Source organism: Hyperolius riggenbachi, chromosome 3 (assembly GCF_040937935.1).
Source record: "Hyperolius riggenbachi isolate aHypRig1 chromosome 3, aHypRig1.pri, whole genome shotgun sequence".
Taxonomy (NCBI): Eukaryota; Metazoa; Chordata; class Amphibia; order Anura; family Hyperoliidae; genus Hyperolius; species Hyperolius riggenbachi.
In genome coordinates this window covers 180,766,099-180,781,962 of record NC_090648.1, presented here as the reverse complement: position 1 = coordinate 180,781,962, position 15,864 = coordinate 180,766,099, and the positions used below count along the sequence as shown (strand labels likewise).

The following is a 15,864-nucleotide window of genomic DNA, read 5'->3' as shown; positions in this document are numbered from 1 at the left end:
TAGCAAGAAAAGTCTCCCACTGCAAGGTGCTTAAAGGGGAACTTCAGCCTAAACAAACATACTGTCATCAAGTTACATTAGTTATGTTAATTAGAATAGATAGGTAATATAATCTCTTACCCATCCTGTTTTAAAAGAACAGGCAAATGTTTGTGATTCATGGGGGCTGCCATCTTTTTCATGGGGGCAGCCATCTTTTTGGTTGAAAGGAGGTGACAAGGAGCAGGAGACACAGTTCCAACTATCCTGTGTCCTGATAACCCCTCCCAGCTGCACACGCTAGGCTTCAAATGTCAAATTCAAAATGTAAAAAAAAAAAAATTGCACCAAAACAGCAGAACGAGAACAACAACATCAGAAATCCCATCATGCTTTGCACAGCATCAGGGGAAAAAAGCCCGGGCAGTTTTCTTCTGTGCAGCTAAAAATGAGGCTTGTATAATAGAAACAAAGTTCTGATGCTGTGAAACTGTTAAAGAAACACCAAGCCTTTTCAGCGCTGCTAAGTAGATTTTTAGTCCGAAGGTTCACTTTAAGAAAAGGGGCAGAAGCAAATCATGGGGCCCCCTCTGCAATTTGTGATTGGGGTCTAGATTCCTGGGTTAGTGATCAGAGAGCTCTAGGTGGCCTTCAGTAGGGGCCGCATTTCTTACCCTTGACTTATACTTGGGTCAATCATTTTTTCCTGGTTGTTTTTTTTTGTTTTGTTTTTTTTTATAAGGTAAAAATTGGGCAGTCTGCTTATACTCAAGTATATACAGTAACTGAAATAGTCAATGCCTTGACAAAGGAACATGGCATAAAATATTAGTATGTATTTATTTTTAAATGGACACTTCTAGGAAAATATCGAAGGTGTTTTTGTATATAGAAAGGCATTCTTTACCATCACTGCTGCATTTATTCTCTGTTATTTTTTTTTTTTGTGACAATATTTATAAAATAGTTACTGTGACATCTAAGCAAGTATAATAATCAAGTATCAGTGACGTAGCAATAGGGGAGGTTGTGACAGCTCCTTCGCTACGCCACTGAATGAGCCAGTATTTATATGTAAAGTGATACTAAGATTTACAGTGTTAATAGATACTACTGCCTAAATCCCTTGTTCAAGTAGATGTTTAGATAGTTATTGTGTGGAATATCATATCACAATTTGCATTGCAGACAGTGTTTGTGCATTTTACATCAACGGTTCAGGTACAGTCTGAATGAAACGATTTTGTGTTTTTGTAGCATGGTGCTGACATTAATGCTAAAGACATGCTGAAGATGACAGCGCTTCACTGGGCAACAGAACACCATCACCAGGAAGTTGTAGAGCTTTTGATAAAGTATGGAGCAGATGTGCACAGCCAGAGCAAGTTCTGTAAAACCGCTTTTGATATCTCTGTAGATAATGGAAATGATGATATTGCAGAATTACTACAGGTAATTTTATTTATTTTTTATGACTTGCTTCAAATTTTATTTACCGTATATACTCGCAAGCAAGCCGAATTTTTGACCCCCCCAAAAGTGGGCCAAAAGTTGGGGGGTCGGCTTGCTTGCGAGTCATGGGTGGATAGGTGCTGTCCCTCCCCGCTCCCCCCGCGGCTGCCGCTGCTATTACCTTAAGCGGCGCCGCTTCCTCTATCCCCGTCCTCCTCCGGTAAGTAACTCATTCACACTTTCACAGCAGCGCGCCCCCCGCTGCTGTGATGACGCAGGAAACCATAGAGAGCGGTTCCCATAGTAACGGCATCGCCGCTACAGGAAGCCGCTCTCTATGGTTTCCTCGTCATCACAGCAGCGAGAGGCGCGCTGCTGTGAATGAGTTACTTACCGGAGGAGGACGGGGATAGAGGAAGCGGCGCCGTTTAAGGTAATAGCAGCGGCAGCCGCGGGGGGAGCGGGGAGGGACAGCACCTACCTACCCACCCACCCATACTGGGGCACTATGCTAGCTATATGGGGCACTATGCTAGCTATATGGGGCACTATGCTAGCTATATGGGGCACTATACTAGCTATAATGGGGCACTATACTAGCTATAATGGGGCACTATACTAGCTATAATGGGGCACTATACTAGCTATAATGGGGCACTATACTAGCTAAACTGGGGCACTTTACTAGCTATACTGAGCACTATACTAGCTATACTGAGCACTATACTGGCTATACTGAGCACTATACTGGCTATACTGAGCACTATACTGGCTATACTGAGCACTATACTGGCTATACTGAGCACTATACTGGCTATACTGAGCACTATACTAGCTATAATGAGCACTATACTAGCTATAATGAGCACTATACTAGCTATACTGAGCACTATACTAGCTATACTGAGCACTATACTAGCTATACTGAGCACTATACTAGCTATACTGAGCACTATACTAGCTATACTGAGCACTATACTAGCTATACTGGGGCATTTTACTAGCTATACTGAGCACTACCTACCTATACTGGGCACTATACTAGCTATACTGGGACATACTGGGGGGATCACGCGGCCAGCGTTTCCTACCCCCGGCTTACATGAGGGTCAATCATTTTTTCCCTTTTTTGGGGGTAAAAGTGGGGGGGTCGGCTTACATGCGGGTCGGCTTGCTTGCGAGTATATACGGTAATACTGTTAAAATTAGTTCAAAGTTACAAAATATTTATTCCTTGTATACTTTTATAAAGTGTTACCCTCTTCTACCTCGTGCCGTGTATGTTTCTAACTAAAGTTTGCATTTTGTTTTTGTTTTGTTTTTGAAATTTTTTGTTTTAGATTGCAATGCAAAACCAAATTAATACAAATCCTGAAAGCCCAGAAACCGTAACGATACACACAGCCACACCACAGTTCTTCATTGGACCCGGAGGTGTTGTAAACCTGACAGGTAGGAAAATGAGATGGTTTAAAGGACAGACGGTTTTACAAAGCAATGTTAACGTTTACCTGTAGTGAAAAAAGTGCCCCTAAGGGGTACTCGCCTCGGGAGGGGAAAGCCTCTGGATTCAAAAGAGGCTTCCCTTGTCCGTCTCCACCAGAGTTCCAGACCTGAGACCCCCTTGAAAAAAATCACATGCTCAGTATCACAGAACTGATATGGCTCGGCTTTTTCCACTGACCCCGAGCAGGCGCCTGTGTGGGCATGCTTTCTGGGGTCTCAGCAGTGGGTGGAGCCAGTGGAGGAGGACGGGGGAAGCCTCTCCAGGATGCAGAGGCCGCCTCCTCCTCCTGAGGTATTTATATTTGGGCATTGCAAGCCTCTCAGGTGTGCATTAACTATGGAAATGTCAGCAGTCCAGTGAGAATTAATAAGTGTAATTCTGGTTAAACAAGCCCATTTTTTTTCCTTCAAATCACTCTCATTTCATATATTTTAATTACTGTAATAATTTGATTTAGTGAAGGGCACTTCCTAATTAACTGGAACATACATTTGCTTCTGAGGCAGCTGTAAGTATTTGCAGTTCCTACTGATTACACAGACCAATTAGATAGTACATTGAACTATCAAGATCAAAACCCGGTATTCCCTAAGTTCTAAAAGGAATATGAAGTGAGTGAGTATGGTTTGACATGTTAGAGGAAACCAGAGCACTTGGAGGAAACACCAGCAAATGCATGTAGTAAATGCAGACTAAGCAGTTAGTGTGGGCGGGAATTGAATTCAGGACATAAGGAGCGCAAGGCAAGAGTGCTAACCACTCAGCTGCTGTCCTGCCTTGTGTTGATCTGTTTTTTTTTCAGCATAGTGTTTGGATCCATTTCCACTTGTGTGAATTCCCCGCACGCAAACTTAGACGGGGAAGCGCAACCTAATGAAATCAGTAAGCTGCTTCTGAATTTGTGTGCACTTTAAAATAAGACGGTCATCCGCATAATTTCACATTGCGCATGTGATTCCCTGTAGCTGTGCATGGCATGGCTAGAAGGAAACTCATGCATACTCCCATAAGAAACAAGTCCCGGAAAGCATGCATCTCAGAGACGCACACCAGGTACAAGTGGAAACAGGCCCTAAAGGACAACTGTATAAACCTCAGAAGGGTTCTCAGAATTGATCAGTGAAATGCTAATTTTCTGGAGTTCAAGCAAATTTGGTTGCACTTTGTATGAAGACTGAAAATGGAACAAGTGAAATTGTCTACAACTGCATTGCAATTGTCCAGTTTCAATCTGCTTACAGATGCAGCCAAAACTGCAACAACAACCCAAAAATCTGCAGTTCTCTGATCATCTCTACCGCCCACAGAATTCTCCTAGTTTTAACTGCTGGTGCGCATCCTGTTTGGAGTGTATCCTGGACACGTTATGCAGCCTGGTATCCCATGGTGCAACCATCCTTTACAAACAAATGGCTATAGCCTGACTATTGAAATTGGAGTGGTTGAAGAAGGTTGGGTTGTAACATTCTTTATGGGGATTGGCAAATATGGTCATTATACCCAGTGTGAGGTTTGTAGGCAAAGTGCTGCATTCTTGGTCATTTTAAAATAATGACCACACCACTCAGTTTGGCATATGCACAAGATGGGCTGAGGAGTGGTAGTCCTCTTTAAGGAGAACCCCAGGGAGCAGGAAGGATACCTGTACTCAGATTTGTACATATATTTATGCTTTAATACAACCCTGTGTGGAAAAGGTAAATGCATGTACAGATCATAAAGACTTCCCTGGGGTTTTTTTTTTTTGTTTTTTTTTTGTGGCCTATAGGTTTTAAGTCTCATTAGTGTGACTAGGCACAGGAAGTATTTTCCCTGTATTTTAGCTTCTCATTGTATGTAAGAATGACTGTCGTTCCTATAAAACATTTCTACTGATTCCAACTGTCAATTTTCCAGTACTAGTTTTCAAATGAAGCAAGAAATGTGACTGATTGGTTTGGTCAAATAAGCAGAAATACTTCACACACACAAAGTCTGGGTTTCTTCTTGCTTTCTGGGCACAGTTTGCAGCTCAGCTCGCTGGTTTCTTTATTCAACAGGATTTTAACAGGTTGCCTTTTAAAGGGAAATCCTAGGTTTGTTAACAAGCACACGGTGCTTTCAGTTTAGGTGTATGTACACACACACACACACACACACACACACACACACACACACACACACACACACACACACACACACACACACACACACACACACACACACACACACACACACACACACACACACACACACACACACACACACACACACACACACACACACACACACACACACACACACACACACACACACACACACACACACACACACTAGATAGATAGATAGATACACAGATATACACGCACACACACACAGACATATAACATTTATTTCAAGGACTAATGGCAAAGATGATTTCATTTTATTTATATATGCATATTTAAGGCATTCCACAGTTCCTGTAACAAAAACGGACAGTAGTAGAAGGTAACCAGTACCCCTTAGATTGTAAGCCTATTCGGCAGGGCCGCCTTCACTGCCATTATATGAACTCAGTGATGTATTTCAATGTGTGCACCATTGTGTATTATTACATCACTATGCCCCTGTGTAACATTGTTTAATATTGTAATGTCTCCCCTATCTATTGTACAGCGCTGCATAATATGTTAGCGCTTTATATATTTTAATAATAGTAACCTGGGCAGTACATATAGAAATACAACTATAACAATACCCAAAATACAATAGGAAATCGTAACACCCCCCTCTTGAGTTTTAAGCTTACATTTACGTGGAGTGGACGCAAGAAGGAAGGGGGGTAGGTAAGCTTCATATAAGCAATAACTTTGTGAAAAATAGGTTAGAAACAATAATTTGGCCAATTAGCTGGATATTACGGCTAAGGTCAGATTAATGGTATATGCCCACCTGAAAAGGAGGTTTTAGATTGCAACAGAGTTTGGTCAGTGCCCCTTTGGAAAGGAGTAGAGGATTTTTATTTCCTGATGTGATTATTATTTATGTATTTATTGTACCTGCATTACAGCCATGCACTGCCAAATATTTGATCTAATTTCAACCGCAATCAATCCAGTGTTGACCTGAACACTCTACCTTTAGTTTCGGGATTCTTGATGGAGTACAAAGCTATGCAGCCATCGATCATACGCCTCTCTCCTCTGCGATTGTCTAAGAAAAAAGTTTTCTCATTCAGTGTTCATTTAATATTTCATTGTTTCAAATGTGTAATCTTTCAAAAACATTGAATAGGGTATAGCTACTGTTAACCAACGCTACTTGACAGCTTCCAAACAATCCCCTCTTTTTCAGATGAGAATGGCATTTCATCTGCTGTACAGTTTGGCAATTCATCCACGTCTGTGTTAGCTACATTAGCAGCCTTAGCGGAAGCCTCTGCTCCATTGTCTAATTCCTCAGAAACACCAGGTGGGTATGCCTGATTACATGTCTGCAGTGTTTTGTTGTTGTGTGAAGAAAAGGGGAAAAAAAGTACAAAGCTGGATTTTCATAGTGGTATATTATACCTAGTATATCATCATCATCATTTGTATTTATCCTGTATGTTGTATTGTATCTCTTCAGGGTTGGATTGTAACCAGGTTTATTGTAGTAGGCTTGAAAAATGTGAATATACAAGTAGTGTATTTCTAAATATACATGGTGTGAGTTTAGGGGGACACAAATAACTGCGATTGTACAGTGGATTTAGCCATCATTTTGCTTTCAGTGTGACATCCATGGACTTTACTACTGTATAATGGCAAACTGAGATTAATGTAAAGACAAATAAGACATTGAACTGGCATCATAAGTCCATTTGCACTATTCCTTACAGTTGTAATCATTTAATGAATTGCTTTTACCTCAAAGCAGATATCCACATTCTAATACAGTAAAATCCCTTTATTGTACACTTCAAGGGACCTGTCCAAGTAGTTTATCAGAAATTTACCATATCATGATTCATTATACATTGTATATTCATGGTCGGGACCTGGGACTGAGCTTACTATAGCCAGAGGTTTACTATAACAAGACAAGACAAGACAAATAACATTTATATTGCGCTTTTCTCCTTGCGGACTCAAAGCGCCAGAGCAGAGCAGCAGCCACTAGGGCGCGCTCTATTGGCAGTAGCAGTGTAAGGGAGACTTGCCAAAGGTCTCCTACTGAATTAGTGCTGGCTTACTGAACAGGCAGAGCCGAGATTCGAACCCTGGTCTCCTGTGTCAGAGGCAGAGCCCTTAACCATTACACCATCAGCCAACTGCTACGAGATTCTACTCTATGTACTTGCAGAGGCATGAAGCGATCCAGAGATCCACGGTGCCAAATAGTGTTGTTGATGGAATTTGGGATATTGCATTGTGAACACCACACTTCAGCACCATTCAGTACCAAACCAAGCAGACAGTGTCAGGAGTTCACTTACCTGTGCTTCACGTGAATCCAAATCTTCCTCCTTCTGCTTTTGGAGGGACAAAGCATTGGATTCACATGAGTTGGTGTAGGTGCATGGAAATCAGTTCTGCTCCCTTAGCTGGATAGCTTTGTTTTCTGTTTCAGCCAATGCCTTTTCAGTTTAGTAAATGTCATATCAAACTGTTCTATGACTAATCTTCCCTTGCTCCCTATGCCTCTGAAGACTTTCCATACCTTTCAGTGGCTGGGATGTATTTTACACTTACTAAAGGAAAGAACTTGTGTGGAATTTTTGTTTAGTGGACCTCCGTAAATAGTCTCTAAATTTGAGATAGATGCTGTAAGGCTTTTTATTATTTAGCTAAAACAGTCTCCTCGGTCCAATAATTTTTAGAATTGTAGCACTTGGTGCAGTAGGCAATCCATATTTATTACCATGTAATGCAGTTATTTTCCATGCTGGCAGACTGAAGTGACTTTCATTGCAGGGATGACTGACTTTGAAAAATAATGGGACCTTTAATTGTAGAGATGAAAGCTTGGATGGTAGTAGGAGCATGTCTGATCTCAGGGTCCAGCTGTGACGTAAAAGCAAAGGCTTCTCCTGTTCTCCTGAGCCAGGAAAATGACAAAAAAAATAATCAAAGAACAGATTGGTGATGATTGAATAGTGGGTCTTTGTTGCAGATAATTGCACCACAATTTGACCGTTGGCTTTCAGTTACTGCTTGTATTTCATTCTGGAATCTTACAAAGCAGACCCAGCAAACTATTTGACTTAAATTACACTTTTATGGGCCAATAAGATCAGCTATGTTGCAAATCTAATACAGAGCATCGTCCTTTGATTGTATGTTAGTCACCCCTTCATTTATCTTGGCTGTAGCACCACTGTTTACAACTGTCTTTCATTTAGTAATAAAACTCGCTTCTTCTCTTGTGAGGCTTTGGCTTGTACATTATCATTATGATGATTGTTATTATAATTCTAAAAACTGTAGTAAATGACTTTGTATGGCTTTTGTAACTAAAACTGATTACCAAGTAAGAAAATTAGAAAATAACATGAATTTTGCTGCTGTTCTAATTTCACTATTCCAAGTATGTGAATGACAGTGCTAAAGGAGTTTTTTTTGTTTTTTTTCACAGTAGTATACATTGTTTTTCAATATGCTATAGCTATGGCAGTTTGCAGGCATTTTATGGATGACTATGTGGACAGAGAATGCACATCACTCATTATCTACATTGCATCTCAAAACCAATGACCCAAATGTAACACATTTTAATAAGGATAAACACCCATTTAGGGGCAGAACCTTCAGTGACCCATGCAGATGACATACCCCAGGTATATAAGTAACGTTTAAGAGTCTGGTAGTGGAAAGAAGGCTTGCAGAATGCACATTGCTCCAATATATGGCGCTGAGGCTGCTTGTAATGGGGAAAGTGGTTTGCAAACCATGGGTAACCAATGGATTCCCTGATCTCTCTATGGAGACAAAAAAAAATACACGATAGCTGAGTTGAGTTCAGAGAGCAAATTATTGTTAAAGGAGCAAACTATCCATTACATTTTTCTCTGTAATGGTATACTTTTTATTGGCACCCTGCACATAATATAAACATTGCTTTTTGGAGAAGACCATCCCCCAACGTTTTATTTAGTCGAACACGTGATTTATGTTTCATACTAGTCAAGTAGGCCTGTTTGGGAAAAAAAAAAAAAGAGTGCTAGATATACAGTGCGCGCCCGCCGCCGCATGCCCATGATCGGCCATGCGCGCATTCGTCCGCCCGAGCACATGGCCGTGCCTGCGCACTCGCCGCTTGACATGGTTGCAGCTCATGTATGCAGGTTACTGGGCCTTCATTAGGTGAGATTGTTCTTGTGCTGTGTAAAGATCTTCAACCTAAAAACAGTTGTTGCAGAACATGGCTAAAATAACAAGTAGAGACCCTACGCCGGGACATATCCACATATGTTTCACATAAAAAGCATAATATTTCCACATTATGTAGTAGTAAGTAAGTAAGTAGTAAGCCTTGTTAGAAAGGTAACAGACCCACCAATGCCAGTAATAGAATCTTTAAGTGTATATCCCTCACGGACAGGCCTCCTGGTACACACACCCAATTTTGATTGGCCAGTGTTACCACTTCAAAGTATAATGAGGGCCAACAGATTTTAAATGCTATAGACAGGGTTTGCAGGTAAGCTATCATATTACATGAAGGTGATAAGATTGGGCAATCAAAATTAGATGTGCATATTACCCTTAAGGTGGCCACACATGATACAATAAAAAGATCCAATTTTACAGCAATTCAATAAAAATGAACAGATTTTCTGAAAAATCTAAATCTTTTTTTTTTTTTTTTTTTTTTTTTTTCTTCATTCGAAGCAAGAAATCCGATTTTCCAGTTTTTTTATTCAATAAGTCTAATGGGCATGCTGGATTTTTCTGATCACTTTTTTTTTGAAAATTGAATGGTGTGTGTGTGTGGTAGATTGCCTATTTCCTTGTATATACTTCCAAGCAATTTTTTCAGTTTCCAATCATTTTTTTTTCATAATTGGGTAAAAATTGACCACACGTGTGTGTGTGTGTGGTACATTGGTCAGATTTTTTAAATATTCTAATCGGTCAGAAAATGTTTTGAACTGAAAAGATATTTTAAAAAGTGCGTGCGTGTGTGTGTGTGTGTGTGTGTGTGTGTGTGCGTGCGTGTGTGTGTGCGTGCGTGTGTGTGTGTGTGCGTGTGTGTGTGTGTGTGTGCGTGCGTGTGTGTGTGCGTGTGTGTGTGCGTGTGTGTGTGTGTCCACCTTTAGAGACAAACTGCTCAGTGAGAGAACTTTGGTAACAGAGCCAGTAGTAATTCCTTCCCACCCACCCGTGGTTGTGTATAGGTTCTATTTACTGTACTGTATTATTTTAACTTACATGAATTGTACCGTATGAATTGTTATTATATACAGATAACATATTTATACTGTACACGAGCGGGTTTAGACTTGGGTCTACTAGAAAAAAATAAAAATAAATAGTTTTGCTTGCTTTTCTTACCCCTGTATCTGTTTTTTTTGTTGTTTAGTTGTGGCCACTGAAGAGGTAGTAACAGCTGAATCTGTGGATGGTGCAATTCAACAAGTCGTAAGCTCCGGTGGGCAGCAGGTTATTACGATAGTTACAGATGGCATCCATCTGGGCAATATTCAGTCTGCCATTCCATCCAGTGGATTAACGCAACCAATTATTGTCACAATGCCAGATGGTCAGCAGGGTAAGTCATGTATTGGCAATATTGCTTTCTAACAATGTGTTTTTCTTGGCATCCAAGGAGCAGCTAGGTTTAGCATGTTGTATCTGCACATGAGGTACCATCCACATCATTTCTGTGTAATAAGATGCAATCTAAAGTAGTTATAAGTTCCTTAACTCTAATGTGTGATAGTTAAGATTGACTAGACCTTTTACACAAGGTTTTAATATTTGTGCTTATAGAGTATACCACATGTAAAGGTTTTTTTTTTTATGTATGTTTTTGTTTCTTTATGTGGATATATCAATATTTGTGTTTAATAGATCAGTGCATCCATGGGAATAATCACAATTATCAAATGTATTATTGCTTAACCTCCCTGGCGTTCAGTTGTTGCGGACGCGGGAGGGAAATTTTTGTTTTAAATTGATTTTAAATAGTGTAGCAAGCACTAGGCTAGCTACACATGTGCCTCAAGTCCCCCGGCACCGCTCTGTTCCCCCCTGATCGCCGCCGGCTATATTTAACTAGCCGCGATCCTGCGAGAACCACAACTTCCCCGAACAGCTTCTGTCGTCGCTATGGCGATGACCGGTCATCGATGTCATGCGCAGGCAAGGTCCTCCCCATAGCAGCGCCTGGAGGCTATTGGTGAGGCTGCACCATCGTGGGTTTCGGGGGGAGGTATGTATCAGGGCGGCGATCGGGGGGGATCAGAGGGTGCCAGCGGCGATCGGGGGACACATGTAGCTAGCCAAGTGCTAGCTACATGATATAACACAATTTGTTTTAAAAAAAAAAACACCCGGGGCCATGCGATCCCCCTGCGGTGGTATGGACGAGCTGAGCTCGTCCATACCACTCAGGTGGTTAAAGAGTAACTGTTAGCCCCAAAAATGAAATTTAAATCTCTATGGCAATGTTTTATTTACTATTTAAGTGAGCCAAAAAGGCAATGCAGAAGTTAAAAATCAATCTATTTTTTTTACTATGTAGCCTTTTCCCCAAGCTCCGGACGTAAAGCCGCATATCAGATACTGATAAGCATGCAGAGCATGCCTATGTCTGCCCGACCCCCCTCTCCCCCCCCAGGACCAGGTGCCGATATATTCGCACCACAAACAGTTGACCGCTCTGACACGGAGAGAGAGCGGGAGCACTTCCAGCGCCGCCACCGCAGAGCAGCCGCCGTGCATCTCTCTCACATGTGATTCTCTCACATGTGACTCGGCGGCGGCTGCTTTGCGGTGGCGGCGCTGGAAGTGCTCCCGCTCTCTCTCCGTGTCAGAGCAGTCAACTGTTTGTGGTGCGAATATATCGGCACCTGGTCCTGGGGGGGAGAGGGGGGTCGGGCAGACCTAAGCATGCTCTGCATGCTCATCAGTATCTGATATGCGGCTTTGCGTCCGGAGCTTGGGGAAAAGGCTACATAGTAAAAAAAATAGATTGATTTTTAACTTCTGCATTGCCTTTTTGGCTCACTTAAATCGTAAATAAAACATTGCCATAGAGACTTAAATTTCATTTTTGGGGGCTAACAGTTACTCTTTAAACAAAAAATGTAAAAAAACAAAAAACTGGCTCTGCAATCCTAAAGAAAGGAAAATGCTACTTTGTGGGGAAAAATAAAAAATATGTGGCCATTAATACTCTGTGTTTCTTGTTTACTGTCTACCAGCCTAGGCTTGGGCTTAGAACCTCTCCCCACCCCACCCCCTTTTAATTGTTGCCACATTTTTGTTTTGATAAGTAAATATCTTTGCCACGCCTGTCCAGAGGACTTTGTTCCATACGTCTTGGTATTTGCCTTGGTGGTGTTTTGCCAACTTTAGTCTTGCCCTAACGTTTTTTTCAGACAAGAAATGAGATGACATGAACAATTTAGCGAACATTTTATTGGTTTCCACCTGTTTTGCAGTCTTTTTGAAATCCATTCCCTGACTCATTGGCATCTATATAACCTTCTTTTTGAATGTATTAGCAAGACTTTAATTTAGGTATGGTGATACCAGATAATCACACAACTACAAAAAGAACCTGAACTGAAAATAAAAAGTCAAAATAACCATACACAGGTCATACTTGCCTCCTGTGTAGTCTACTCCTCAATCTCTTTCTCCTATCCTGCGTCCTGTTTTTCCACTGTGATCAATGGAATTCTCCATCCTCCATTTTAAAAACGGCCATTACCACATAACCGCTTCCTGGTCAGCACACTGTTAAACTGTAATATCACCCACTTGAGCCATAGGGAAACATGGATATAATCTTGCACATTCAGTTGTAACTGACAGCTGCTGATAAATAACTGTTAGCAACTGGTATATTTCAGTTCTGACAAAATCTTGTCAGAACTGGAAGGGATCACTGTAAGAAGAAAACGGCGAGCTTCTGAGAGGAACTGACAATGAGGTTAGTATGTAATATTCATTTGCGGCTACGTCATGTGTTTATTTTAAATATTTTTACTCAGTACATGTTCTCTTTAAAGGGAACCTGATGTGAGTAAAATTTTTTAAAATAAACACATGAGATAACTTCAAATGAACATTACATAGTTACCTTGCCATCAGTTCCTCATAGAAGCTCATTATTTTCTTCTGACAATAATCCCTTCCAGTTCTGACAATATTTTGTCAGATCTGAAATATATCAGTTGCTGTCAGTAAAATATCAGTTGCTGTCAGTTATAGCTCAGAGGACAAATGATGTGTCAGTTAATGTCCATGTTTCTCTATGGCTCAAGTGGGCGATGTTACAGTTTAACTGTGTGCTGACCAGAAAGCTGTTATGGGTAATGGCCACAATGAACAAACAGGACGCGGGAGAGGAGAAAGACACTGAGGAGAATACTACATGGAAGGTAAGTATGACTTGTGTATGCTTATTTTAACTTTTAATTTTCAGTTCAGGTTTTCTTTAAGTTGTAATTAAAGGACTAATATTTAAAAAAAACTGTAAAGTTTAAAATACATGTGTACACATATGTTTAAGAGGTACATTTATCTAAATAAAATGTACTGTAAATTACTTTTTTTTTCCCGTGTAGCGGTCACTTAAAATGAGCATTATTAATTTGTTGGTTCTAAACTTCTTACTGACAGGTTTTGGACTAGTCCATATACTCATGGGGGTGCTCAGATTTCCTTTGTCAAAACCACCCCCTGAGTGACAGTTACACAGTCCAGCTGCCAGAATTAGTGTTCACTCCAGGAAGCAGGCCAGCTGGCATATTTGTTTCTAAGCTGGGAATGCGTTCGAAGAGAATTGGAAATTGAGATTTCCCTGTGAAGAGGCGCACTAGTCCTGTTTGTAAGAGTTGCAGAGCTGTCAGATTATTAATATCTACTGTAAGTGACAGCTACATAAGTGATGCATGGTAGTCTGGGGCAGATGTGCTTCTTATATGTACAGTATCTCACAAGAGTGGGTACACTTCTCTCATCTTTATAACTATTTTATTATGTCTTTTTATGGGACAACACTGATTTTATCATATCCTGTCCTCTATCTGTCAATATTGTTAACATAATGTGGAAAACTCTTTTTCACATGACTAATAGGAGACTTGACTATCTATGTAACTATCTATGTAACTGTCAGGCATAAAATTAAAAATCAATTCTTTATTTTTATCTGGTAAACAAGTAATAAGGATGCTAACCAGGCAATCCAAAAGTTAAAAATCACTCTTTCTATGTCAAATGTCCCTGCACACTAACATACAAAGTACAGATAGATACACTGTATCAACTGTGCTAAAATGACACAAAAGGTGTCACAAACTATAAAACAAGTCTAAGCAGTATATGCAATAATTAACATAAGTTAGAGTCCCAGTTCATATACTGTATGTATGTGGGGGGGGGGGGGGGGTGTCTGAGATAGTATGGCCGACAGCTCCTCTTTAATATCATAGCAATATTCAGAGAAGCCATTTGAAGTACAGTACTGCACTGTATTGGATACTGGGATAGTAGCAGTCTCGCAGCTACGTGAACCGTGAACCTTAGCTTTTTCTCTTGCAGTATTGACTGTGCCAGCAACTGACATTGCAGAAGAAACTGTGATCAGCGAAGAGCCTCCATCTAAAAGACAATGCATTGAAATAATTCAAAATCGGATGGACTCAGGAGAAATAGAGGTGACCTCACCATGGTGTTGATATGAATATGCATCCAATTTTGTAATGCTATAATTTTATGGAATAAGAATGTTTAATACAGTCGTGGACATCTATGTCTCTCACTAACTGTTCTTTTCTGTTGATTCTTCAGATGTAATGTTCCTTTAGCTAGTCACACATGAGGAAAAATTGTTGTGTGTAGTCCACATAGTCATCAAATGCATTCCAGTATAACAAACTAAAGAAACAAACAAGAATAGTAAGTTGGAAACTTTTGTCCAGGTCTCTACTCTGCTGGAGAGGAGCCACAGTGCCCTGCCCATAGTGAGCTTGACTGGCCTGCACTAAACAGTGGAGGTGCAGTCTGTGTGAGTTCTGGAAGGGTGTGATCATCTGCAAAAGAACACTCATGTATGGCTAATGTAACCTGTTGCATCCCTTCATTGTTTACTCCATAAGTATTACCAAATCTTCTATTGAACTTTAGAGGCTATATAGCCTGAAATAACCTTTTCATTTTATGGTGTTATCGTCTTATTTATAATTACCAGATAAGAGCACGGGCATGGAAGGCACAATTTGTTCCCTATGAGGAGGTCCGGAATAGGGTAACGGCGTTTACATTGCAGGAACGGATGGCCAGCATTTAAGAGGATAGGCTGGATGTGGCTGTTCTTGATTGTAGATGAGAGGCTTATAGCAAATATAATGAGGTATTGTCTTTGCTCGTACAATTTGCGAGAATGAAAGTCTCACTCTTATATGCCGAGCCCTGTGAACTGTTGTAACTGTTTTTTGTTGGAAAATTTTCAGTAAAAATTTTGAAACAGAATATTTATAATTGCTAGTTCTTTTTCTCCTGCAGCCACATGGCCGCCGGCTGCTGTCACAAAGCCCCGCCCCTCTGCTTAAAAAAAAAAAACCTGCCATGGTGTTTTCTATCTTGAGTAAACACCATGAAATGGCATGACAATCGCACCATAAAATGAAAAGATCATTTCAGGCCGTATAGTCTCTTTAATACTCATGTAGTGTAATATATGCTTTTATTACCCATTTGACTGGTTTTGCCCCTCTCTGTTGTGCAGTCTGTGGAAGGAAGATACGT

At 40.6% G+C, this 15,864-nt stretch overlaps 1 protein-coding gene across 3 annotated transcripts in view; it reads left to right on the top strand.

Annotated features, from left to right (window-relative positions):
* GABPB1 (GA binding protein transcription factor subunit beta 1) overlaps positions 1-15,864 on the top strand; it is a 75,504-nt gene that overhangs the window by 24,631 nt on the left and 35,009 nt on the right. For all 3 annotated transcript variants that reach the window (XM_068275378.1, XM_068275379.1, XM_068275381.1), the window contains 5 exons: positions 1,237-1,431; positions 2,772-2,883; positions 6,254-6,370; positions 10,463-10,651; positions 14,659-14,774. In XM_068275378.1, coding sequence (XP_068131479.1) covers positions 1,237-1,431; positions 2,772-2,883; positions 6,254-6,370; positions 10,463-10,651; positions 14,659-14,774 — 729 coding nt within the window. The remainder of the gene's footprint in view (positions 1-1,236; positions 1,432-2,771; positions 2,884-6,253; positions 6,371-10,462; positions 10,652-14,658; positions 14,775-15,864) is intronic.